This window comes from Pelodiscus sinensis, chromosome 4, assembly GCF_049634645.1.
Source record: "Pelodiscus sinensis isolate JC-2024 chromosome 4, ASM4963464v1, whole genome shotgun sequence".
Taxonomy (NCBI): Eukaryota; Metazoa; Chordata; order Testudines; family Trionychidae; genus Pelodiscus; species Pelodiscus sinensis.
This window is the reverse complement of record NC_134714.1, coordinates 107,396,769-107,422,537: the sequence shown is the minus strand read 5'-3', so window position 1 is coordinate 107,422,537 and position 25,769 is coordinate 107,396,769. Positions and strand designations below refer to the sequence as shown.

Genomic DNA, 25,769 nt, shown 5'->3' with positions numbered 1-25,769 from the left:
CTATATTTTTTTTCCCTTTTCTTGGGATACAAGCTTCTGACAGCTTCTGCAACTTTAACTTAAAATAATTTCAGGCCTCCTCCACCTCAAGATCCATAATTTCTTTAGTCCAATCAACTTCCCTAACTAATTTCCTTAATTTATTAAAGTTAGCCCTTTTGAAATAAAAAACCTAGTCTCAGATTTATTTTTGTTTATCCTTCCATTTAACTGAACCTGGATCTCCCCCTATTTCAGGTGCTCTAACCAGTGGCTAATAAGTAATAAGATGGAGGCCTCCTTTTGCATTAAGCGAGGCAAGCATATGACATTCTCTCAAAAAGTGACTCCAGGCAGCTGGTTCCTGTGCAAGGAACACAATCAGAGGGTACGTCTACACTACAGCGCTAATTCGAACTAACTTAGTTCGAATTAGTTAATTCGAACTAAGCTAATTCGAACTAACGCGTCTAGAACTAAAAACTAGTTCGAATTAGCGTTTTGCTAATTCGAACTAGCATGTCCACATTGAGTGGACCCTGAACAGGGCTTAAGGATGGCCGGAAGCAGTGCCGGCAGGGCATCAGAGGAGGACTTAGAGCGTGGAGATGCTGTCTCAGGCTAGCCGAGGGCTGCGCTTAAAGGGACCCGACCCCCACCCCGGACAGACAGTTCTCAGGGGTGCCCTGCTTGAAAACCAGTCCTGGCTTGGAGTGCCTGGAGTGCCCACACTGGGCACATCACACCACTCGGCCATAAGACCGGCTGCACTTGCCGCAGGCTGCCATCTGGGGAGAGGGGGCAATTGGGGGGCTGCAGGAGAGCTTCCACCCCCAGAAGCCCGCAGAACCAGCCCAGTCCTCCCCATCGGGGGCTCGTACCCCATTCCTCCCTCACCTCCTTCCACTTACCCCTCCCTAGCCCCCCTTCCTGATGTACAAAATAAAGAAAACGTTTCTTCCAACATTGACTCTGTCTTTATTGAACAAAACTGGGGGAGACTGGGAAAAGGAGGTGGGAGAGGGGAAGAGAGAGGCTGGGAGAGGGGAGGGCAACTAAAATGATCAGGGGTTGGGAACAGGTCCCAGATGAAGAAAGGCTACAGAGACTGGGACTGTTCAGCTTAGAAAAGAGGAGATGGAGCGGGGACAGGATAGAGGTCTCTAAAAGCAGGGGTTGGGTGGAGAGGGTGCATTCAGAAAAGTTCTTCATGAGTTCCCATAAAGAAGGACTAGAGGACACCAAAGGAAAGGAATGGGTAGCAGGCTTCAAACTAGTAAGAGAAAGTTGTTCTTGACAAAGCAAATAGTTAACCTGTGGAACTCCTTGCTGCACGAGGCTGTGAAGGCTAGAACTAGAACAGAGTTTAAAGGGAAGTGAGATCAAGTCATGGAGGTTGGGTCCATGGAGTAGTCTTTGCCAGGGGGTAGGAGTGGTGTCCCTGTCCAAAGTTTGTGGAAGGCTGGAGAGGGATGGCACGAGACAAATGGCTTGGTCACTGTCTTTGGTCCATCCCCTCCAGGGTCCCTAGGGTTGGCCGCTGTCGGCAGACAGGCTACTGGGCTAGATGGACCTTTGGTCTGACCCAGTACGGCCATTGTAAGCTCAGGGCTCAGGGTCGGGGGTCTCAGTGGACCACCTTGATTTTCATGCACACCTGCTCCTGGGTGGCCAGGCTGGCAGCTCTCCTGCCCTAGACGGCCACTTTCCTGTGCCTAGTGCGGAGGTCGTGGACGAGGTCCACGATGTCCACACTAGCCCAGGAAGGTGCCCGCCTCTTGCGGTCCCGGGCAAGCTCCCGGGAACCGCCAGCCTAGTCCCGGGAAGAGGGGGTGGGCTGGGGGACATCGGGTGGCTGGCTCAAGCCGTGCCAGGTGCAGGGTCTGCTGGCTGGGTGCTGGCAGGCTTGCACCTGGCACGGGCACCGTAGCCAGCCCGTGCCCCTTTAAGGGATCCGGGGCCGGGAGGGGGGCAGACGAGTTTCCCTGGTGTTGGCCAGAGTGGCCACCAGGGAAAGCTGGGGAGGGCTAGCCTCCCACTAGTTCGAATTAAGGGTCTACACAGCCCTTAATTCGAACTAGTAAATTCGAACTAGGCTTAATCCTCGTAAAATGAGGTTTTCCTAGTTCGAACTAAGCGCTCCGCTAGTTCGATTCAAATTCGAACTAGCGGAGCGCTAGTGTAGCGGCTATGAATGTTAGTTCGAACTAACGTCCGTTAGTTCGAACTAACATTGTAGTGTAGACATACCCAGAGTTAGGTGCCTCACTATAGCCTGGACTTTGGGGCTTCTTGTCAAGAGTGGGGCTTAGCACATCTCCCTATCCTGCACCTCCTATTCACTAGTTTAGGCAGGGAGCTACCTAATAAGCTGGCTTTTGTAGATCACCTTCTTAGGATCCTCTCTCTCACCATTCATTGTGTAGGGAGACTTTGTGCATCACAGTGCTGTTCTTATGATTTTATGAGTCTAACTTTGAGAAACCATGACACTCTGCATTGCAACTCCCAACTCCCTTTGGGTATCTTACTCTCTCTGCTCCATAGCATATTTAGTAGTACCCTTGTATCACATTCCATGAAAACTTACCAGTTCAGAAACAAGATCAACACAGCCACCCACATTCCTGTTGATAGCTGCGAGTATACACTTACTCAGACAAAATGATATGCTGCAGACAAATACAACAGGCAAGTACGGTTATCCCTGCATAACTTTATTGTAAGTCGATAGAATTAAAATTTAATATATTTTTATTTTTTTGGATTATACAAATATTTTATGGCATAAGAAGTGATCTGATCTGACTTTTCTTGTTGAAGATTTTTTGCTTTCACTATTAAATACAATTGAAGTAATCTTCTATTCTTCAGGACTTTAATGATGAACAAATGGGAATGATTAACAATACTTTTTATGTGCTGCTTTCAGAAAACATTAGGATTGTATAATTTATACGTTCAATAGTTTAGAATCAAGGAAGTATCTACAATCATGTGGAATATACATCTGCCATAATTTTCTTATAAGTCCAATATTGATCTCACAAACAGGGCACTATCCTGAAACAACTTGTGCCTTTGGGGGAGTGTTACAACATATGGGGCTCGTCTACACTGGCCCCTTTTCTGGAAGGGGCATGTAAATTTCACCAGTCGTCGTAGGGAAATCCGCGGGGGATTTAAATATCCCCCGCGGCATTTAAATAAAAATGTCCGCCGCTTTTTTCCGGCTTTTAAAAAAGCCGGAAAAGAGCGTCTACACTGGCCCCGATCCTCCGGAAAAAGTGCCCTTATTCAAAGTAGGAATAAGACCCTCCGGAAAAGGGCACTTTTTCCGGAGGATCGGGGCCAGTGTAGACGCTCTTTTCCGGCTTTTTTAAAAGCCGGAAAAAAGCGGCGGACATTTTTATTTAAATGCCGCGGGGGATATTTAAATCCCCCACGGATTTCCCTACGACGACTGGTGAAATTTACATGCCCCTTCCGGAAAAGGGGCCAGTGTAGACGAGCCCAATGGTGTGCTTTAAACAATAGCTACACAGATGGCAAATTAAAGTAAAATTGGTAAACTTTCCTCCTACATTGCTGAAGCACAGATGAAGGGAGGATGCACCTTCAGTATGAAAGGATAAGTGCCTTCTTATGATAGGGCAGCTCCCTGGCATCTGAGGGTGTGTCTAGACTACAGGGTTTTTTTTGAAAAAAGTAACTTCCCCTGCATCTAGACTGCTCCTGCATTCTTTTGAAAGTAAATCGAAAGAACGCGGCAGTTTTTTTGACCTTGGAAAACCTCATTTTACGAGGAAGAATGCCTTTTTTTCTAAAGTGTTCTTTCGAAAAAAGGCACTATGTAATGCAAACTGTGCTTTTTTGAAAGAGAGCATCCAGACTGCCTGGGTGCTCTCTTTCGAAAAAGTGGCTTGCTTTTTCAAAAGTACTGGTTATAGTCTAGACGCTCTTTTTCGAAAGAGGCTTGCAGTCTAGAAGTAGCCTGAGTATTTTATGGTTATTTTTCTCTTGTGTTTGTAACAGCTATTTCCACTGTAGCCTTTTCCTCCAGTGGAAGGTGCTGTATCCATGATTTTCTTAACAATATTTCATGTTATTTAATAGATTTGCTATTTATAAACAAAAGGGTTATTTATAAAAGTGCAAGAGTCAACCGCACAAGGTCAAGTGTCACTAATCAGGGGAACAAAGGGCAGATGTCACACCAAAATCCTGCATAACGGTGCAGAGAAGTGTCTTTGCAACAAAATGCACCACAGTATGGCTGTGTCTACATTGGTAAGATTTTGCGCCAAAGCAACTGCTTTTGCACAAAAACTTGCCGCCTGTCTACACTGGCCGTGAGAACTTGTACAAGAACACTGACGTTCTAATGTAAGAAATCAGTGCTTCTTGCGCAAGAACTATGACGCTCCTGCTCAGGGATAAGCCCTCTTGCGCAAGTGTTTTTGCGCAAGAGGCCAGTGTAGACAGGCAACATGAATTTCTTGCGCAAGAAAGCCCGATGGCTAAAATGGCCATCGGAGCTTTCTTGCGCAAGAGAGCGTCTACACTGGCACAGATGCTTTTGCACGAAGCACATCTCTTGCACAAAAGCACATGCAAGTGTAGACGTTCTCTTGTGCAAATACTTTAATGCAAAAACTCTTGCGTTAAAAGTATTTGTGCAAAATCTTGCCAATGTACACATGGCCTATGAAATTGTTAGTGAAAAAAGAAATAAATTACAGAGATACATTGTAGAAAAGGCATTTGGTATTTTCAATTTTGAACACATTTTAATTTATGCAAACTAGATAAACTGTTAAGTTAGAATTAAATGTGAGGTACATAACTACTGGAAAGGAAATTACTTCACCTTCTCAGTAAATAAACCCTCCATTTTATTCTATGAGGCTGGTAGCAAACCTGAACCACTGACAGATTAGGAATTGCGCAAGCCTCAAATCCAGTCTTGGTCAACACATAAATCAAGTTTTAAAAACATTTATAATGAAAATGCATTTACGGGGGAGAAGCATCTCTTAATTTGTATTAGTTGATAACATTGCAAACTTCTTCGGATTTACCTTCTTTGAAATTAAGGATTTAAGTGAAAGCTAGTAACTGAACAGTAATGTAACAGACAATGGGTATATTACTAACATTGGTCAAGGATCAAGAAATGTTAATTATTTTAAATTAGGCAAATTTGAGGTGACTTTACCCCTTGTGCACAGTACTAGGATAAGGCCAGTACCTCTGTCCCACTGAAACCCTCTGCACTGCTTAGGATATTAATTCTTAGATAATACAAAGAAAAGGATGTAACTAACATACATGTAGTCAGTGCAGGCCTAAGCTGCAATAGTGCTCAAGATGTATTTAGCATGCTCCTCTTCCACCTGTCATAATTCCCTTCTACATCACTCAACATGTTTCCTTTTCAAGATATTTAAATGCAACATTTAAAAAAATCAACATGGCAGTTTGGGTACATTTAATCCATTATAGTCTAGTAGCACTTTAAAGACTGAAGAAGTCATCTGAAGAAGTGGGCTGTGCCCATGAAAGTTCATGATACCATCTTGTTTTGTAAGTCTTTAAAGTGCTACTAGACTATTTGTTGTTTTTTAAGATTTTCCTGTTAAAGACTAACTCAGTTTCCCCTCTGAAGCTTTTAATCCATTATGTTCATAATGGCAAAACTAGTATGTTATTGTTCTACCAAAAGATAAAGTTGAATAAACATATTTTGAAAGGTGATTTTGTTGGCAGGTTTAACTGATAGATTGATTAAATAGATTGTTGGGTAACATCCCAAGTGATCTAGTGTAAAGTAATACATTTTATGAAATAGCAAACCTACTGAGAGATAAATGTACATTATTCATTTTATACTTTAATTATAAAATATTCAACAAAAATCATAGCAAATTTATTCTTTCTGTATCTATTCAGACAGTAGCAGAAATATTGGAGGGAATCTAATGAACATAAACCAACAGGTATATTTACATAGTTTATTAAAAACCATACATACATATATTAGGAAAGGATGCACTGTACCTAATCATTGCAGTTGCACATCAAAGAACAAGTCATAGTGCAGAATTCATTACAAAACAATGTACTGACCATAGTTCAAACCCAGTGGAAATTCTGTTCTGAACCAAATACCTTATTACAAAGTTACTTGTTATTTTTTTCTTTTAGAATAGATTAGCAGGAAAGAGAGAAAATTATAAGCTCTGTCGCATAAAACCAGTCTTCTTGTATATATCTCCCCCCATTCTCTGGAGTTCATTCATTACTACAATATTCAGGCATCAGTGTAGTTCTCACACACATCCTTTGAAGTCAGTGGTTCTGCTGAGACAGTCAGCTGCACATAATCAGCTATTCATTTTGCACCAAGCATAACTCAATTCATACTAGAGAAAGAAGCACCTGTTATTTTCAGGAATATACAAATATTTACCACAGTTTTTCTTGCTCATTACAAAAGAAAGCTTACAGCACATTATTTACAAATTCTGTCCAAATACATAAAGTGGAGTCATTATAAACGTTTTTTCTTTTCGTTTGCTGGTACACTGTCAAACAGCATCTGCAGTCACTTAAAGCTGTATTCAGCTTCTTATCCTCCTGCACCAAAATCTGAAAGATTGTAAGTTTCTCAAGCACAGTGTCATAAATAGTCTTTGGGTTGATATGTCAGTAGAAAGGAATTAATTCTTCTTGTGAAGGAACTTCATTTTATTTCCTACAGCAAACAAAAAACATGATCCATCAGTCACTAACACAGTGGTTTCCAATCTTTTTTAATGTCACTTTTTAAATGTCAGGGCAAGCCAAGATCTACCCCATCCCTTCCCCAAGACCCCTTCCTTGAGGCTCTGCCCTCTCCATTCCCCTTATCTCCATCACTTGCTGTTCCCAGCCCTTACTCACTCTCACTGGGTTGAGACAGGAAGGGCAGGCTCTGGGATGGGAATGAGGGATTTGGGTGTGGGAAGGGGTGAGAGGTGCAAGCTCTAGGAGGGAATATGGGTGCAATAGGAGGTAGAGAAGGAGATGTTAGCTCAGGGAGTAGGCTCCAGGAGAGTGTTGGGGTGCTCAGCAAGCTGTAGGCTTGTGGATGTGAGGGTGCAGGAGTTTGGGTTGGAGTGTATGAGGGACTCAGGGCACGGGGGTTGGGAGTATGATGGGTTCACGACACAGATTTTCATTATGTGGGTGGTGCAGGAGTGTTGTGGCACAAGACTGGGGATGTGGGAGGTGCAGGAATGTGGGGATGTGAGGGGTTCAGGGCAGGGAGTTCAGGTGTATGAGGGACTTAGGGTTGGGATGTGTGGGAGGTGCAGGTGTGTTATGATGCTGCAGTCAGATGAGGGCTTGGCCCCAATTGGGGGCTTGTTGGCCAGGCTTTATTTTTAAATACAATATTACGTCCAACACAAAAGGTTTCAACCTTGTCTTTATTTATGGGAGGGGCAGGGAATCTGTTTTGGGTCAGGGACCACTGACCCACAGAAAAATCAGTCAGGAACCACACAAGTGAGATGCAAAAAACCAACCCTTCCAAATCCCTCCCCTCAACCATCACTGATGTGTCCCCAACTGACACCTCCCTCCCTTGGCACTCCAGCCCTATGGTGGTGGGCGGGGGAGGGTAGGTAGGACTGAGGTTCAAGGCCTCATGCCAGATTATTTCTTCTGGGGTTCCAGGGTCAGTGGATTTTGTGGGCCCTGGCAGGCTCTGGGGGGGGGGGGGGCCCAAAAATGAGGGATCCAGTGTGCAGGACAGGGCTGCCAGTGAGTGGGATGGGGATGGGGGTGCAGAATCTGGGTGGAAAATAGGGTACAGGAGCAAACTAGGGGTAGGTGTCTGGCCAGGAGGGAAGGGGCAGGAACAGGGTGCTGGTGGATGTCTGGCCAGAGGAATGGGGGCAGGAGCAGCTTGGCCGGTACTTGGGAGGGTCTCCAGGGACTAGAATCTCTGGGGAAGGATCTGCAGGCAGTGCTGGAAAAAGTGCTTCTTTAAGAAATCCAGCTGCTCTAGATCCTCCACTGCCATCTTAAGACCCCCTCCCGATCCCCCCCACCTGCCTCCCTGGTGCACGGGGAAAGGAAGGCAAGAGAAGAAAGCGCGTGTGTTGCTGTGGGGAGGGGAGGAGCAGCACACATGCCTCCTGCAAAGCCAGATCCGGCACAGAGCCGCAGGATTTCTCCCCTCTTCCCTGCTGCAGGAAGCCAGCTTTGGCTCCAATTTTGTGAGGGGTGGGAGGGTGTAGCGCCAGCATGGGCTCCTCACTGTAGGCGTGGAGGAGGAAGAGGGGACTGGGAACACTGCGTCGAGAAGGACTGGCAGTGCCTCCGCGATCAGGTTGGTGAGCCCACTGCACTAATATATATTGAAAAATTAAGAAAAAATAGTCTAAAAGCACTTGAAATGTATACTCTAGTCACTGTATAGTGAACCGACTATGCCAAAATGTAGGCATCCAATTATTAAAATACTGGACAGCCAAATCTGATAAAAGTCAAGGCCCATTTCCAGATTTTCTTTTCTTTTTATGGGGGGGCGGGGGGGTGGGTGGGGAGAATATGATAGCTAGGTAAAGTTCCTTTTTCAAAATCAGAATCTTTCTTAGTAAAATCATAATAAAGCCTACTTTTATCAGCCATAAGTAGATTTTTGATTTTCTTTGGATTATGCCTAGCAGTCATATAATTGAATTACTAGTTGAGTATTCCATTCCAATCTAGGCAGAGATGTGCTTTGTTAAAACCATTTGTTAAAAACATTTCAGAATTTCTTTAAAAGATTTTCCTTACCAAGACCTCGCAGAAACTTGTTTACTCCACTTTGTTCAGTGTCCGGAAGCTCTTCCAAATACTGTTCAACCCTCTGTTCAAAGAGACCTGTGAGAAATGGATAAAATAAAGCATTGTTTGATCTTCTTTCCCAGTGAAAGGGAGGGTGAAAGGAAAATGCTGAGAAACAGAATGTCCAGATCTTCCTTCAAATCTAAGATTCCCGCTGTCCACCAGGCATTATTACACACTAACACTAAGGGCGGCAAGTCAACACTATGGAGAAAAATCCACTTAAGCTATGTAACATGAGTAACATTTGTAGCCTAACTCAAGCTGACACTGCTTAGATCTATTTACTGTGGGGTCCACATCATGCTGGGTCAATGGGAGAAACTCGATCACCAATCGACTCCCCTTACTCTTCTCATTCCAGTAGAGTACCAAGAGTGAACAACTGGCAGTTGATTTAGCAGGTCTAGACCTGCTAAATCAACCCCTGATGGATTGATTACTGCAGTGTGAATCCCACCAGTTGTAGAGACAAGCTCTGAATCTGGCCTGGCCCAAGCAACAAAATTTAGCATTACTGCACTCAGTAAGGTAGCTAATTACATTCTAATCCCTGAATAAACATGCTGTTTATGCACAGAACTCTAACAGAATAGATATGGATGTTTTCCATTTAGCCCCAATCATACAATGGGCTGCTGGTGGGCAGACCCATGTACCATGTAGAGCTCCACTAAATCCAATGGGGCCCATACAGAGCTCACTGTAAGAGCAGGTCCGTAGACTATCCTTAGACTACACAAATAATAAACAACAGTAACAGCTGCAGCCAGTAGATGGTTCCTACTCAACTGATATTCAGCACAGGACATTTGCTTGGTTATAAGGATATTTTACTTGTACTGACTCCGATTACACTAAGATTAATAAACAGCAGCAGCATCACTAGGGTTATCACCTGTCCAGGCTCTGCCCGGACAGTCCAATTTTTGGCTTTGGTGTCCAGGTGTCAAGTTTTCTACTGGAAAGTGTGGTTGAAAATAGGAATGTTAGATAACAGGTAACTGAATAGTCATGTGACCGAACAAAATATTTGCAGTTACAGGACTATTCAATAGTCTTTGGGGGCAGGGCTGGCAGCCAGTGCACTCCCAGACCCATTCCCAGGGAGCCCCCTGCCACTTCTCTATCAGGGGCAGCAGTATGGGGTGGCAGGTGGAAGCCAGTCTGCGAGGGGAACCACTTTAAAAACCAACTACCCTTGCAGACCAGCTGCCAGGCACTGCTGCCGCTGATACAGAGGCAGGAGCGAAGGATGGCAGCAGCCCCTGTCTGTAGGTGTCCACGCTCGCCACAGACAGAGGCTGCTGCGGGCAGGGGGGAAGGGAAGGGAGGCTGCCATGAAGCAGCTGCTGTCCACGGTAATCCAGTCTGGCTATGGACAGAGTCTCGTCCCCAGCAGCAGCCGCTGTCCATGTGGAGCTCGGACCTGCCGCAAACTGAGGCTGCATTGCAGCAGCCTCCCCTGAACCCTCCCTGAGCACTCCTGCCTGAGTGCTGCGGGGATGGGAGGGGACAGGTGGCAGCACAGAGTGGGGTTGGGGGGAACTGGCTTTTAAGTCAGCTCTCCTCAGCACCAGCTCCTGCCCACTTCCCTGTGTCTGATACAGAGGCTGCAAGGGGGGGGGGGAATGTGAGTAGTCGACAAGATTAACTGATAAGCCTAGACTTGTTAGTTAATTGTGTCGTCAACCACTCACTGACATCCCTAGTTGAAAAGGGGACCTCACAGCGTCTGGTCTGATGGACTAACTGGACATCAAAAATATGGTTACTTTGCAGTGAGAAGAGGCACTAGGTCATTATCTTGTACCAGCCCCTGCTCAGCCAAGGCTACCTCCTCCTACCTGCAGGCAGGCTTCTTGTTAGACTGCAGCAGCTCCTGTCTCATCCCAGGAGCAGAGGAGGCATGGGAGGAGCGGGAAGGAAAGGGAGTGAAGGTAGAAATGATCCAGTCAGCAATGGGAGCAGTAGGGAGTAGTGAGCAATGGGGGGTAGGATCTTGAGGGGACAAAGAGAGCAGGGGCAGAATCAGGAATCCAGTTACAAGCAATTAGAAAGGTGGCAACATAAGCAAAATTCCCAGAAAACCATCTTGGAAAGATAACTCAATTAAAAATTAGAAATGTAGGCACTCAAAGTTGATCTCATCTCATGATACAACTCCTTGCCCTTTGTGCTTGGCTTGAAACAGTAATTCACTTTCCTGCTATAAATACCATTTAACATTTTATTTCCTTCAAAGAAAGACTATTTAAGGTTGCTTTGTGAATCACAAAGAGATCTTACACTGCGTCCAAAACTAATGCTGTTTCATACCCAAGTTCAACCTGAAAAAGCTGCCATGGTGGTTTTAAGATTGTTAAATCACAAAGTAGGAATTCTCAATCAGTGGGTTTTATCTCCCAGCAACATAATCTTATCACTGGTCATGAACTGATGTTGTGTCCGATCCTGCAAATTTTGCAAAGGCCAGACTGGCAGGTGCAAAGTGACCTAGGTCATAACTTTTGCAAAATTCACAAAATAGAGGCAGAGTGCAGGAGGTGCCCCAGGCCTCAAAGTGAATGGGGTTTGAGGTTGCTCAGTGTTGAATAGCAGATCCATTTTATAGAATTTACCCCCAAAACCCTGGTTTTGCAATAAGATATGTGCAGGGGAACTCCTGTGCCTGCATGGAACAGATGGCATTATATGGGCCTGCGGCGTCCAGGAACCAGGAATATTCCTGGCTTGGGGGCCCAGTGCCGCATGCTGCCCCCTGCCTGTGGTCAATGGGAAGCTGTGGAGAAGGGGTGCCTGTGGGCAGCAGCAGTGTGCCAAGATCCCCTACCTAAGAAGCTGCTGCCAGAGGCTGGTGTCCCAGGGCCAAGCACTGCACCTTCCCCACCCCCCAGCACCTCCTCATACACTTCACTCCCTCCCTGAGTCTGCACCCCCACTCTCTCCTGCCCCCACACTCCACTTCCCCAGCCCCACCCATGCCCCAGCCTGCACCAAAACTCCCGCCCAGATGATGGCCCCTCCCCCTCCTACAGCCTAATCTCATGCCCTAGCCCAGAGCTTGTACCCAGCCCCCAAACTCGCCCAGAGCCCACACCCCGCCCCCAACGCAATGGGTGGAGCCCACATGAGGGGTTTCCTCCCTGGGCACATGCGACCCTCGCTATGCCATGCGATCGGGTGGATTCCAGCTGCGCATCTCACGCTGCTCCCCGGCACCTTTAGAGGCGGGTCCGCTCCCTCCCCCTTCCCCCAGACTCAGGTTCCCGCCTCGCACCCTTGCAACCCGTCCACCCACCTCTCGCCGCGGGCTGCCTTAAGGAACCTCCCCTCGGAGACAAGAGCCCAGGAACCCCGCTGGCCGCACGCTGCCTCCCCGCCAAGGCAGCCCTAGTCCGCTTCCTTCCGAAGCTGCTGCGGCTGCCTTCCGGGCCAGGGCGAGCAAGGCAGGGCGCAGATAGGCTGAGCAGAGAGCAGGGCGCTGGCAGTTGCCAGCAGATGGCACTGCCGTGCAATACTTAGCGCCTCAGCTCCAGCCCGGCTCGCTGCACAGGCCCCTGTGTTTTTTGCAGCATGTGCCCGAGAACCAGCAGCACAGTGGCTCTAGTCTAGCGGGGCTCAGTGTCTGCCTGTTTCCCAGCTGGTTTTACACCAGATCGCCTGGGCTCTTCAAAGTGCTTAGGGAGGTTATGGACTCTCGGTCACAGGAGGATTTTAACAACAGGCTAGAATTGCCAGGAATGGTCAATTATTCCGCATTCCTGCCGTGAGTGCAAGGGACTGAGCCCAATGACCATTCTTCCTCAAAAAAATGAAGTTTACAGCGTTCTCTCAAAAAGGGGGTGTTGTTTTTTTAAAAGAACAGCGTCTAGACTGCTAGCTTTTTCGAAAAAACCTCTTTCAAAAAAGCAAATGGAAGAAGATATGCAAATTTGCACATCTTCTTTCAAAATAAAAACGTAGTCTAGACATGTCCCTTCCATCCCAGTCCCTTCCAGCCCTACACTTCTATAGCTTTCTGGGAGTCAGGGTTTGTAGGAGTAGGACCCTGGCTAGGTAGACTACATTGGTCAGATTTCTTGAACTGTAAGACTCTCCCCTACAGTCTACCTCTGTAGTCTTTACTCATACAAAAAAGTCTCACTCATCTGAAATAGGACCAGACCAAATTTTGTCTCTAAGTCATGTCTTACACTCCTATTTATTTGCTGATATTTATCTTAACTAATAAAACAATTTTTCCACATTTTTACTTTGAACCTCATTGGACATAAGCCATCCAAGAGCAGTCCTAGAATAATGTATGAGTTGTATCCTTTACATTATTTCATGGTGTGGAGCAGTCAACTTTTCCCTTTAATAATTTTAGTACTGAGGAAGCATCACAAAGGTAAGACTCATTCCTTTAAAACTTCAGAGGGGTAGCTCAGTTAATCAGTAACTGGAAAACCTTAAAAAACAATGAGTAGTGTAGCAGCACCTTAAAGACTAACAAAACATGTAGATGGTATCATGAGCTTTTCATGATACCATCTACATGTTTTGTTAGTCTTTAAGGTGCTGCTACACTACTCATTGTTTTTTAAGGTTTTCCATTAAAACTTGTCATTTCAGCTTTAACCCACAGCTACGCAAAAGGAGAGGGTTTTGTGTGTCCGGCAAAATTAGCTACAACACTAATATTTGGCAGCATATAAAGTTGTAATTGTTCAAACGATGTGAAAAAGTGTAATTAAATCTCCAAATACAGTCTGCACCGTAAAAAAGAGAATCCCAAGCCTTACCTTTTGCCCTGCATTTTCTCAGTTCTCTGTCCTGGATAAACCCAGCAAACATTTGTGATTCCATAAAAACCTCCAGGAAACGACGGATACTCTTGGAAGCTACAGATTTGCGGAAAGCATCCCTTTGGAAGGCACGCTCTCCTTTTTCATTCTGAGTTAGGAACAGGGAATAGTGGCCAACTGTTTCCACAAAGAATCGGATGAAAACTTCTGATACTAATCCATTCAGGGTGTTACACTCTGCAAAAGAAAGCAGAAATGTAACACCCAAATCAGCTTAAGAACAGCTCCAGTACAATGTACCTGCTTGGTCACTGACACTGCATTTAATGTTTTCACCTAATATTTCCCCCCCAAAAGTCAAACTAGCATTATAATAATCATATCTGAAAAAAAACACATGAATACTCTGTCCCTGCTACCCTCCTTCCCTTACCCCATTAAAATTAACTGGGATGTGGGAACTATAAACTGCACTATATTGTCAATCAATATCACAACGGATTTTCTATATCCCAAAGTCAACAACAATATGGTTTGTTTTATGGGGTAAATGCATATAGGACACTCAGAAGATACATAATTAAAAATTAATCTTTGAGGTTTTACTATGAAATGGGTCTCTGCTGTTTGAACTTTACTTGAGAGTTTCCTGAATAGTTGCTATGTTTCTGAATGATTTTGAATGTAAAATTTTGCGCGGAGGGTAATAAACCTATACAAAAATGGACTGAAAAAGATTTATTTTAGATTCAGTTCTTGTGTTGTTTGTCAGCAATATTAAAGTGGCTTTACATATTTAAAGCAAAATGTAATAACAATAAATATAAAATGAATAGACATGGACTAACTGCATGATGTAAAAAACTGATGATTTTTAACATTAAAATCCCTGTTTGAGAAAAGCTTAAAACGTCTATGGGAGTGTATACACTGTGACACTTAAAAGTATTTTAAACATGCTGTTAATATATTACAGTGTTTGAAAATTATGCCTTCAATCATTAACTCCAATTCAGAAATGTTAATTGATGTTGTAAAATGTAGTTTTAGGGCAAGATGATGAGTTTTCTGAATTAGACCCTTGTTTCTTTCTCCTGATCCCATGGACACAATATCATCTACCAACACATAGAAAAGACTTGTTTCCAGATTATTTTACCATCATCCGAGTCACTATCTGAATCCTGATTTATCAGTTCACTCTTTCTCTCTAGAGCCTGCTCCAGAGCAGCTTGCAATTTCCTAGGTAATAGAGTGTCTTCATCATCCATCTAAAGGAGAAAAAAAAATGTAGACTGCTTTTTCCCACCTATATGCTTATTTTCAGTCAATGGTTTTTCGGAGCCTAAAATTCAGAAATAAAGTATTCTGTGTTTGTTACTTTAATGGCTATATGAATACAATAATGAAACCTTATGTGCCTCTGTTACATATTTTTTAATTTAAATTTATAGTCTGTTTCATGAGACTGAAGTCAGGAAAGATAATACGCTATTGGAGTGCAAGGTAAACACATATAAATCCTGAACCTGCTTGTTACACAACAAAATATGAAGGCACCAGACAGGAACGGTGGGATCCAAATAGCTGTGTTTCCTGAATATACACAAGATGAAGGCCTAGCAGCACATTCACGCAGCTGCTCAGGTTGTGTTCTGGAAGCTTCTTCAGTTCTTGATAGTTCCTCTTTTGCTTATTTTCCTGCAAGTACTTCTGCTCATTCTCCACACCATAGTTAACATTTGTTTCAGATATAATGAGCAGATATGAGACATCTAGAGTAGCAAGAAATCTTCAGAGTAATCTTAATCTGTTTGCCCAACCTTTAAGGTACATCCAGTTGACTTAACACATTTTCTTTTATCCATAAATTATCTAGTGCCAGGTTACTTTCAGAAAATAAGCTCTCTATATAAACAAGTTTTTGTTGCCACAAAACAGAATGACGTCATCAGGCTCTGTGGCTGCAGGTTGGCGAGCATAGCAAGCAGTGAGCACAGCCCCCTAATGATTCTTTATTTCATTTTTCCAAGTTTCCTTCTTACTCCAAACTCAGTAAATCATCCTCATTTTTCTCCTTTCCAACCTTTAGACTACTTCCTCAGATTCTCCGCTCCTCCCCCCTTATGCTTGTTGTCTTGCTAAAATGATGTTGAAAAATTCAAGTTGTCTTTCTAGGCCCTGGATTTGTCTCTGTATTGCAGTAGATTCTGCTTAAAATCAGTTCTGATATTAACAGCTTCCAGTTAATACCTTCATTGACCTGGGAACCGATCCAGTCCTGACTTTAATACTGAAGGCATTTGGATACAGGCAGTCCCCGAGTTACGCGGATCCAACTTACGTCGGATCCACAGTTACGAACGGGGTTTGCTGCCCATCTCCCTGGTCTGCTGGTTTCCAGCAGACCAGGGAGACGGGCAGCAAAGCCACGGAGCACGTGGGCAGCGGACAGCCCAGACGCGCCACGGCTGTCCCGCTGCCGACGTGCTCCCCGTCTCCCTGGTCTGCTGGAAAGGGGATCAAAGCCGGGGAGCATGTCAGCAGCGGGACAGTCGGGGCGCGTCTGGGCTGTCCGCTGCCCGCGTGCTCCCCAGCTTTGCTCCCCGTCTCCCTGGTCTGGTCTCCCTGTCTCCCGCTGCCGGCGTGTTCCGCGGCTTTGCTCCCCGTCTCCCTGGTCTGCTGGAGACCAACAGACCAGGGAGACGGGGAGCAAAGCGGAGCAAAGCCGCAGAGCAAAGCCGCGGAGCACGCGGGCAGCAGGACAGCTGCGGCGCATCTGGGCTGTCCCGCTGCCCCCGTGCTCTGCGGCTTTGCTCCGGACGCCTGTGGTACAACAGCTAGGGCGCTGCCGGTTGGTCCCGTAGCGCCGCTCTGGGCGCTACTGGACCAACCCAGCAGCACCCCATCTGCTCTGCCCCAGGCATCCTGATTCAGCCACTGCTGGTTAGTTTCAGCAGCGGCTGAATCAGGACGCCTGGGGCAAAGCAGCTTGGGTGTTGCTGGGTTGGTCCAGTAGCGCCGAGGAGCAGCACTACTGGAGCAACCCAGCAGCACCCAAGCTGCTCTGCCCCAGGCGTCCCCAAGTCAGCTGCTGCTGAAACTGACCAGCGCTGACTACTTGGGGATGCCTGGGATTCTTAAGTTGAATCTGTATGTAAGAACTGGCGTCCAGATTCAGCTGCTGTTGAAACTGATCAGCAGCTGATTCCAGGAAGCCCGGGGCAGAGCAACTCTGCCTCGGGCTTCCTGTAGTCAGCCGCTGGTCAGTTTCAGCAGCGGCTGAATCTGGATGCCAGTTCCGACTTACATACAGATTCAACTTAAGAACAAACCTACAGTCCCTATCTTGTACGTAACCCGGGGACTGCCTGTATTGGCAACAGCTCGATGCTTATTAAGAACTTGTACATGAAGAAAGGCCCTGGTAACAGGAAGGTTAGCAAGAATAAAGGAAGCATGGATAGAGCCATAGAAAGCTGCCTGCGCCTGGGGACCCGCCACCTGCACAGAATGGTGTGGTAATGAGCTGGGGAGCCCATATCTCTACCCAAGGGTGGATCCCCATCTAGAGTCCCACAGCTGTGGGCAGGGCGGGGACACTGTGGGCTGGGCAGCACTGGAAAGCGTTCCAAAGCTTTCTACAGGGAGCAGGGGCACAAGGCCTGTGGAGACACATGGTATCTCTCCCTGTGCTCTTGGAGCTGTGCCCTGCCCTAAAGCCAGGGAAGGACATGCTAGAGACAGACCCAGAGCACTGGTGCAGGAAGAAAGCCCTGAAAACCAGAGAAAACAGAGGCCTCCAGTGTCCCTGCTCCCAGTGGAAACCCCTGGCACTTGGGTTGCAGCCCCCTTCCTCTGAAGGCAGGTTTGCAAGGTTGCAACCAGGGAAGGCATTTCCCAGCACTTCCTTCCTTCTCTGCAGCCTCACAAACCTGCTATCTCCTACTGGCAGCTTCTGGATAATGTCAGCTTTCTGCCAAGAGGCTGATAATAAGCTGGATCCACTTTAAAGCAACTTTAAAGGTAAGCTACCTTGGTATCTTCTAGGCATACAATTTACTTCCAGAGGAAACAGAAAAAATTTAGTTTTTTCTATTCTCTAGATCACGCACAATTCCAACTGGAACTTTTCTAGTGAACCCACAGTTTTATCATGTTTTATTAAATCACCCGATTAAAGAGAGTGCAAAGTTGCCTATTTTTAGGCTTTTAAGGATTATATTTGTAATAGTAAATATTAATAAGAAACCATTAGACCATACCCACACAAGCCCATGAAAAAATATTTTCATCCACGATAAAGATAGGCAAGGTAAGAAAAATGCTCCTTCAGAACTGGAGTTTATTTAAGGTGATTATCTTTGAATATTTTCATATATGATGTCGATAATTTGGGTTTTAATGCCTATAAACCTTTAACTTTTGAATCTCAATGTCTATTGTCATAATTAATTATTGTCTGATTCTCCCATAGTTTCCCACAACTGTAAAAATTTAAATGGATGAAAACAGAAAAAATACTTAAAATCCATAATTTTGCACAACTATGAACATTTAAATTTATGAAAATAAAAAACCTTTAAAATAAACATCAGTGTTATCCATCAAAATTATAAAATAATAAAAATTGCATTCTGCCAAGCCTACTTATCTCAGTTAATTTAAAGCCATACTATACCTGTCTGATGAATCGATCAGATCCCAGGTTAACCATCAAAGCCTAAGGAAAAGAAATATATGATAAAATTTTATCTGGGTGACTGAAAACATTCTACTGCTGTCTGCTGTGCAGACAGAGGATGAATCTAAATCAGTGGCAGGGCCGGCCCACAACATTTTGGCACCTGAGGCAGGGAGCTCAAATGACACCCCCATGTTCCCTCGTTTAGGCCAAAACTTCTCAATTCTGCCTTCTTCCTGTTCTTTTCCTCCCATGGTACTGCTCTGCTACCTACATATGCACCGGGAGCAGACACAATTTTCTACACTCTGGGTCCTAGTGGCGCCTCCCCCCACCCCAGTCTGGCACCTAAGGCAGCTGCCTCAGTTCACCTCATGGTAAGGCCAGCCCTGATCCGTGTGGCCAACAACCAGCCTGCAGGCTGGATGCGTTCACCAGGATTAGCCTCTAATGGGCCACCAGTGCTTTATTTACCTGCGCCTCCGCAGCTATGGCCACTTGAAGCTCTGCGGATCGCAATTTCCAGCCAATGGGAGCTATAGGAAGTGGTGTCCCAGTCCACGCTGCTTCCCACAGCTCCCATTGGCTGGGAATGGTGATGCATTGCCAATGGGAGCTTCAAACAGAGGTGCAGGTAAATAAAGTGCCAATGGCTCACCAGGGCTAACCCTGGAGAGCTGCATCTGGCTTATTGCCCACCCCTGATCTAAATAGTACTTAGCCTGACCAGAACTTAGAATGAGAATCATACTTCTGTTGTGAGTCTGCTGCACCATGAAACATTTGCAGAGTTCTGTACAAACAGGAAGACAGACTTCCTGCCCCGTAAAAGTCAGAGTCCAAGTAAGTCAGAACACTTCACATATTTCCTACATAGGATGATGGGCAGATTTAGGAAAGGTTTGCAGAATACTCTAAAAATGTATGGGTACCATTGTTATTTTGGTGGATTACCCATGAAGGTGTCCTTTGTGCAAAAGAACTATGTTTCAAAAGGGGTTTTAGTGAAAACTGGTATTGTTTGGTACAGTAGGGCTGGTTCTAAGCATTAGGAGTAGGGATGTAAAATCCCATTTAATTGGTTAACCAGTTAAACATAATGCCCTGCCTGTGGGATGCCCAGGCTCCTTGCAGACAGAGGCTTTTCCAGATGCTGGAGCAGCTCCTGCCTGTGGAGTGCCCAGGCTCCCTGTGGACAGAGACTGCTCTGTTAGAATGCCCTGGCCTGCTGCAGACAGGGGCTGCTCTGGATGACTGGAGCAGCCTCTGCCCGCAGCAGTCACCCTGTGGGGAGCAGCTCCCTGCCCACGCCCCCACCAATTAACAGTAATTAATAAGTAATGTTAACTGGTTAATCTTTCACATCCCTAATTAGAAGGTGGCATGGATGAAGTGTAAATAATAATTCATAATGAAGGTGTAAGGATGAGAGGATGCTAAAAAGATATGTAGAAAGGCAATTTGGGAAGGGTAGGAGGAAAACCTTATCGTGGAGAGCCCTCAAAGTGACTACAAGTATAGGAAATTTGCTGTGGAAAGAAAGAGGAAACCAGTGAAGGGCTGAGAGGAGAGTGAAGTGATTATCAGTCATGGAAGGATTATGACAGCAGTATTTTGGATACCACCAGTTCTCAAACTTTTTGGCCTCCGGAGCCCTTTACATATGTAAAAATTTATGCGGCGCCGCAGCGGTCCACTGATTGTATGTGTTGTACCTATCGATGTTTCCAATTTGTCAGCCTCACAGAGCCCCTGGAGATGTCTTGCGGAGCCCTGGGGCTCTGTGGAGCACAATTTGAGAAACACTGGGATATACTGTATAAACATAGAGCTAATTTCATTTGCAGTGTAGAGCCAATGAGACCTTGAAAGGACCCTCTTCACCATAAGGGTTCCATTCTGTATTCCACAGATGCTTATGAGTGTAATTCCCATTAGAATTAGTGAAAGTGACCATGGCTGGCACTAAAGTGAATGTTTTTTTACTGTGCTGATGTCACTTCATTATGTTATTTCACATACAAGATAGGGATGTTAAATTATGATTAATTGGCTAATTGAATAGTCGATGCAATTAGTCAATAGGGCGCCTCCGCCTTTGAAGTGTAGCAACAGCCCCAGCGCTGTTGCTACACTACAAAGGCTAAAGCACTGCGGAGAGCATGCGCCCCGCTGTCCCCTTGGTCCCTGTGGTGTTTCAAACTGGCAGCGCCACATGAAGCCCGGGGTCAGCCGGGGACTCTGAGTTTCCTGCTGACTCCATGCTGCAGGCGGCATTTCAAAGCAGCAGAGCCAGGTGGAGTCCAGGGTCTGGCCCCAGGCTTCATATGGTGCTGCTGCTTTGAAACCCCCCCTATACTTCTCCCCCTTCCTGCCTCTTTCTGATAGAGGCAGCAAGGGGTGTGTGGGAAGCAACTAGTCAACTATTTGTGTTGATTATTCAATAAGCAGTTGTTTATTGAATAGTCGACTGGTCATTCACAACCCTTCTACAAGAAAATGAGATCTTAGCATGACAAGGTTAATGTTCACTTTTCACTGTCAGTCACCTCACATGAGGCATCAAGAAGACTAGAATCCTTAACATCTATCTATGATATTTTATGTTCTTTCCAAAGAGGTAATTGTACATGACCATTAGAAAGAGAAGAAACAAAGGGGCAATTTCAGGGCTAGAAAAGAAAAAAACTTATATCAGCCGGCCAGATACTCAGGTGACCAAATCAGTGTGACTTTATACAAACCATTTTTGGATTCATTTTACAACCAAGTCTTGGACTGATTCCTACCTCTTCTACAGGCAGTTCTTTCAGCTTGGGCAGAGAGCTGGACAGCAATCCAACCAGGAACGGTGTAGGGCAGCAGACAATGTCAATCATGGATGAGGGAAGAACAGGAATGAAAGTGTGCTGCCAGGAGAAGGGGTACAGCAGAGCCACCACAGCATGAGAACAGCTTGAGAGGGTGCTGAGGAAAGAGTAATATTGGCATTACTACAGTTTGTTCTCAGCCCAGAATGCCTGCCTACTTGCTGCTGAAATAGTAGCACAATGAGAATACAGGTGCTCCCTTCTCTCAGGATGCTTTCCAAGCTTCCTAAGCCTGCCATGCCAATACACCTCAGTTCTAATCTGTATCCTGCCTGCTATTTCAGACCCAGGAACTCTTCTGCACTAATCTATGTGGTAGCTTTGTTAAGTCCCACTCTGCCCATTCGTCACATCACTTATAGTTGAGACTGGGAGGTTGGTCTTTACATGGACAGGGCACCAGACTGGGAAGCATGACACCTGTACAAGATTCTTGTCTCTGCTACTGACTTGCTTTGTGACCTTGGCAAAGTCTCTTTACCTTTCCGTGCCTTGGTTTCTCCATTTGTTAAGGGGTATAGCAATACCGACCTGCCTGTCCTTTGAGACATATGTATGCAAAGTCCTATAAGAACCATGTATTGGTCTCATTCACTGGAAATTCATTGCTTACATTGTCCTTTTACTTAATGAACATGTCTAATTTTCACTTTATAGTCAATAAAACATCATCATCACCATTAAGCTAATTCTTATGAGATGGAAAGGAAGACGGACTCTCATTTTCAGAGTTGTGACTTTACCCAGCTCAATCTGAGCTAATTTTCTCACAGTGCAAACTTCTACAGTGCTAAGTATGGTCATAAAGAACTATAAATAACTAATAACTTTTCTGCTATTACAAATTGAGAGTTGTGGGTAAAGATTCCTAACTTACTTCACTGCAAGTCATCTCTTAGACTTTAGGTGGCATCAGACTTCTACTCTGATAATTCTTGCCAGAATTCTTAAGCAGAAAAAATAGATGATTCTGCACCCATGAGGAAACATATCACCCAGGGGCCTGAATCAGCATTCACTTTGCACTCCAAGGGTGTGTCTAGACTACATGCCTCCTTCGACGGAGGCATGTAGATTAGCCAGATCGGAAGAGGGAAATGAAGCCGCGATTAAAATAATCGCGGCTTCATTTAAATTTAAATGGCTGCCCCGATCTGCCGATCAGCTGTTTGTCGGCAGATCGGGGGAGTCTGGACGCGATGCCCCGACAAAGAAGCCTTTCTTCATCGACACAGGTAAACCTGGTTTCACGAGGCTTACCTGTGTCGATGAAGAAAGGCTTCTTTGTCGGGGCATCGCGTCCAGACTCCCCCGATCTGCCGACAAACAGCTGATCGGCAGATCGGGGCAGCCATTTAAATTTAAATGAAGCCGCGATTATTTTAATCGCGGCTTCATTTCCCTCTTCCGATCTGGCTAATCTACATGCCTCCGTCGAAGGAGGCATGTAGTCTAGACACACCCCAAGTGGGGGAAGCTATTGATCCAAACAAAGGACCATATTCGGCAATGAATCCTGGTCACATGGCACCTGAGGCATGCTGTGCATACACTAAGAGGCTACGTCTACACTGGCCACAGTTTCCGGAAAAGGGATGCAAATCAGGTAAGTCAGGATAGGGAAATCCGCGGGGGATTTAAATATACCCCGCGGATTTAAATAAACATGTCCGCCGCTTTTTTTCCGGCTTGGGGAAAAGCCGGAAAAAAAGCGTCTAGACTGGCGCGATCCTCCGGAATAAAGCCCTTTTCCGGAGGATCTCTTATTCCTACTTTGAAGTAGGAATAAGAGATCCTCCGGAAAAGGGCTTTATTCCGGAGGATCGCGCCAGTCTAGACGCTTTTTTTCCGGCTTTTCCCCAAGCCGGAAAAAAAGCGGCGGACATGTTTATTTAAATCCGCGGGGTATATTTAAATCCCCCGCGGATTTCCCTATCCTGACTTACCTGATTTGCATCCCTTTTCCGGAAACTGTGGCCAGTGTAGACGTAGCCAGAAAGTTTGCTTAGCTATAGGAATTACACTTTGGGATTTGCCTGAACATGAAGAAAACTAAAATACCAAAGGGCAATGTTTTATTTTACTGGAAAGAAACTGTTTTTTTTCTTAGCACTTACTCTAGCTATATCAACTATGGTATGTTTTTATGACCTTGCCTACACTTACAGGTTTCTTATCAAATGTTGCTTTTTCTAATATTGTTCCACTGCATGAGACGGCATTGCCCTTGACTCTTATCGGGTGCTCTACAGCTTGTACAGTAACAAGCACAATGATACATTTCAGAAGAAAGAACTGTGGAGCATGATGCAAGCACAATTCTCACTCTCCCTTCTCACTCTCACCTTTGTGGTATTTTCAACAGTTATAGATTGGGTCATCATGGAGGAATGACTACAAAAAAAGAGCCATGTTAAGCTGAAAGCAGGAAAACAAACATTTTTCCAACACTGGGTTCATAGTCTTTTCTTTCTATAGAATGCCCTTTTGTAACTTTTCCTCTTGCATGCAGTGCAGTGACGTAAATCAGCACGAACATCCTCTCTCGTGTGCTATTCCCACGCTTTGGGAGGCTTTCTACTTCTGAACATCATGCTTTTTTTTTCTTTCAGAACTTTCACCTGGAGCTAGTTAATAACATGCACTGGGAGGCTGTTACATTGTGCTCAACGGCAATTTGTTTAAGTTGTAGTATGCTAATGTGGTGCAGCATCGTCACTGCGAGTGTGTCAAAAGTTTCTATTTTAAACCAATGTATACAAGCCTCTCCCTGACTTACGAACCAATTATGGACCAAGCAATTGGTCAGAACTCGGTTTGTTCTTAAGTCGGACCCCATAGAGTTACACGTGACCGCGCTGTTCGTAAGCGCGGATCACGTTCATAATTCGGGATCTGCCATTTACGACAGCTTCGGTCATAAATGCAAACAGTCGTAAGTCGACCGTTCACAACTTGGGGACTGGCTGTACACGTTTTCAGAAGTGCCCAGCACCTACCATTTGAAAATTAGGCCCCTTTAAGATGTTTCAGGTGAAGTACCCCAAAACACCTGACATTAAATTTAGGCCTCCAGAATCCTATCCCATGCGGAGATAGAATCCCACTTTCATTGGGGTGTATGTCTGTATATTTGGGGGCTGAACTGAGCTATAGTTGGTACATTTTTGTCCTGTTCATATAACAAGCATAAATGATCACATTTATGAAGAGGGCCCTAATGACATTTTTTTTTACTGCAAATGAAGTAATTACACATCTGCAGTTAATTTCAGAAATGATATACATAGATGAGACACCCGTCTTCTTTGGGATGCTTTAGTTTACACTTTCTTGTGTCTTCGTATTAGTTGATTCTTCTGCCCTTCCTCTTTAGTAACTGGACAACTACCATATATGCATAAAAATTCCTGCTTTTACTTCAGTTTCTCCAATCATCATCCTCACTCAATCTATACATATTTTCTACTCTGGCTAATGTAAGGTATATATTTAAAACATTTTCTTTTCCTGTGCTATAAATAGAGACCAATGGTCACTTTTCTAAACCAAACCAATTTCTCTGGGGTAATTTTCCCATAGTGTTATGTACAGGTTTTTTTTTTTTAAATAAAGGAAACTGGGGGTTGTGCCTCCTGCTTGCTACGCTTGCCACTCTCCTCTCTCTGGGGGTAGATGTCTGGCTGGGGGGAGGGTGCAGGAGTGGGCTTGGGTGCAGGGTTTCTGGGCGGGGGCAGGAGCGGGCTGGGGGTAGGTGTCTAGCCAGGGGGAAGGGGGCAGGAGCAGACTGGGTGTTGAGGTTCTTGGTGGAAGGGATGAGTGAGTGGGTTGGGGGTGCAGGGTCTCAGCAGCGTGGTGAGTGAGGGAGCTGGGGATGCAGGGTCTCAGTTTGGGGGTATGAGTGAGTGGGCCGGAGGCATGGGGTCTTGGCTGAAAGGGTGTGTAATGGGGCTGGTGGTGGGAAGATGGTGTGTGGCTCGTGGGGCCGAATGGCTTACATCCCTCCCCTGGAGGGGAGAAGGTGCGTAGCTCCTGGTCCCCTCAGGATGGGGGATGGCACACAGCTGCCAGTCCCCTCAGGATGAGGGAGGCCACACGGCTCCTGATCCCCACGGTTCAGGGGAGGGGAGGCCATGCAGCTCCTGGCCCCCGTGGGAGAGCACCGCTCCTGCCCTGCAAAGGGCACATGGCTCTTGGCCCCCCACGAGAGGGGAGGGCATGTAACTCCCAGACCCCTGGAAAGGGGGGAGGCCACGCGGCTCTTACCCTGCAGCACAGGGGAGGAAGAGAGAGAGAAGGCTGGGCAGCGGGATGCAGAGTGACATGATGACATCACTCTGTCATCTTGCAGGAAAAAATGTTTACATAAAGAGAAAGATTTGTCATCAAAGGCTGATCTAAAGTAGGCTAGGAGGCTTGCATCACTGAAACGATTATCGTTTCCTTAAAATAGACTGAACTGACATCAGCATTTCTGACATTATACAATCTATCTGCCGTGCACTGTTTAGGGGTGGATAATGCATGTTTCTGGGAATACAGTACTTGCACTAAGATAAGAAC

General features: G+C 45.5%; 1 protein-coding gene across 17 annotated transcripts in view; it reads right to left on the bottom strand.

The window, feature by feature from the left end:
• Window positions 1–5,979: 5,979 nt before the first annotated feature.
• Window positions 5,980–25,769, bottom strand: part of DENND2B (DENN domain containing 2B) — a 353,709-nt gene continuing 333,919 nt past the window's right edge. For 16 of the 17 annotated variants that reach the window (XM_025189962.2, XM_025189963.2, XM_075927977.1 and 13 more), the window contains 6 exons: window positions 21,126–21,303; window positions 18,334–18,375; window positions 14,812–14,923; window positions 13,650–13,889; window positions 8,812–8,898; window positions 5,980–6,736 (listed from right to left, as the gene is read on the bottom strand). In XM_025189962.2, coding sequence (XP_025045747.2) covers window positions 6,702–6,736; window positions 8,812–8,898; window positions 13,650–13,889; window positions 14,812–14,923; window positions 18,334–18,375; window positions 21,126–21,303 — 694 coding nt within the window. In that variant the 3' untranslated portion in view covers window positions 5,980–6,701. The remainder of the gene's footprint in view (window positions 6,737–8,811; window positions 8,899–13,649; window positions 13,890–14,811; window positions 14,924–18,333; window positions 18,376–21,125; window positions 21,304–25,769) is intronic. The other variant, XM_075927980.1, reaches the window with a different exon arrangement.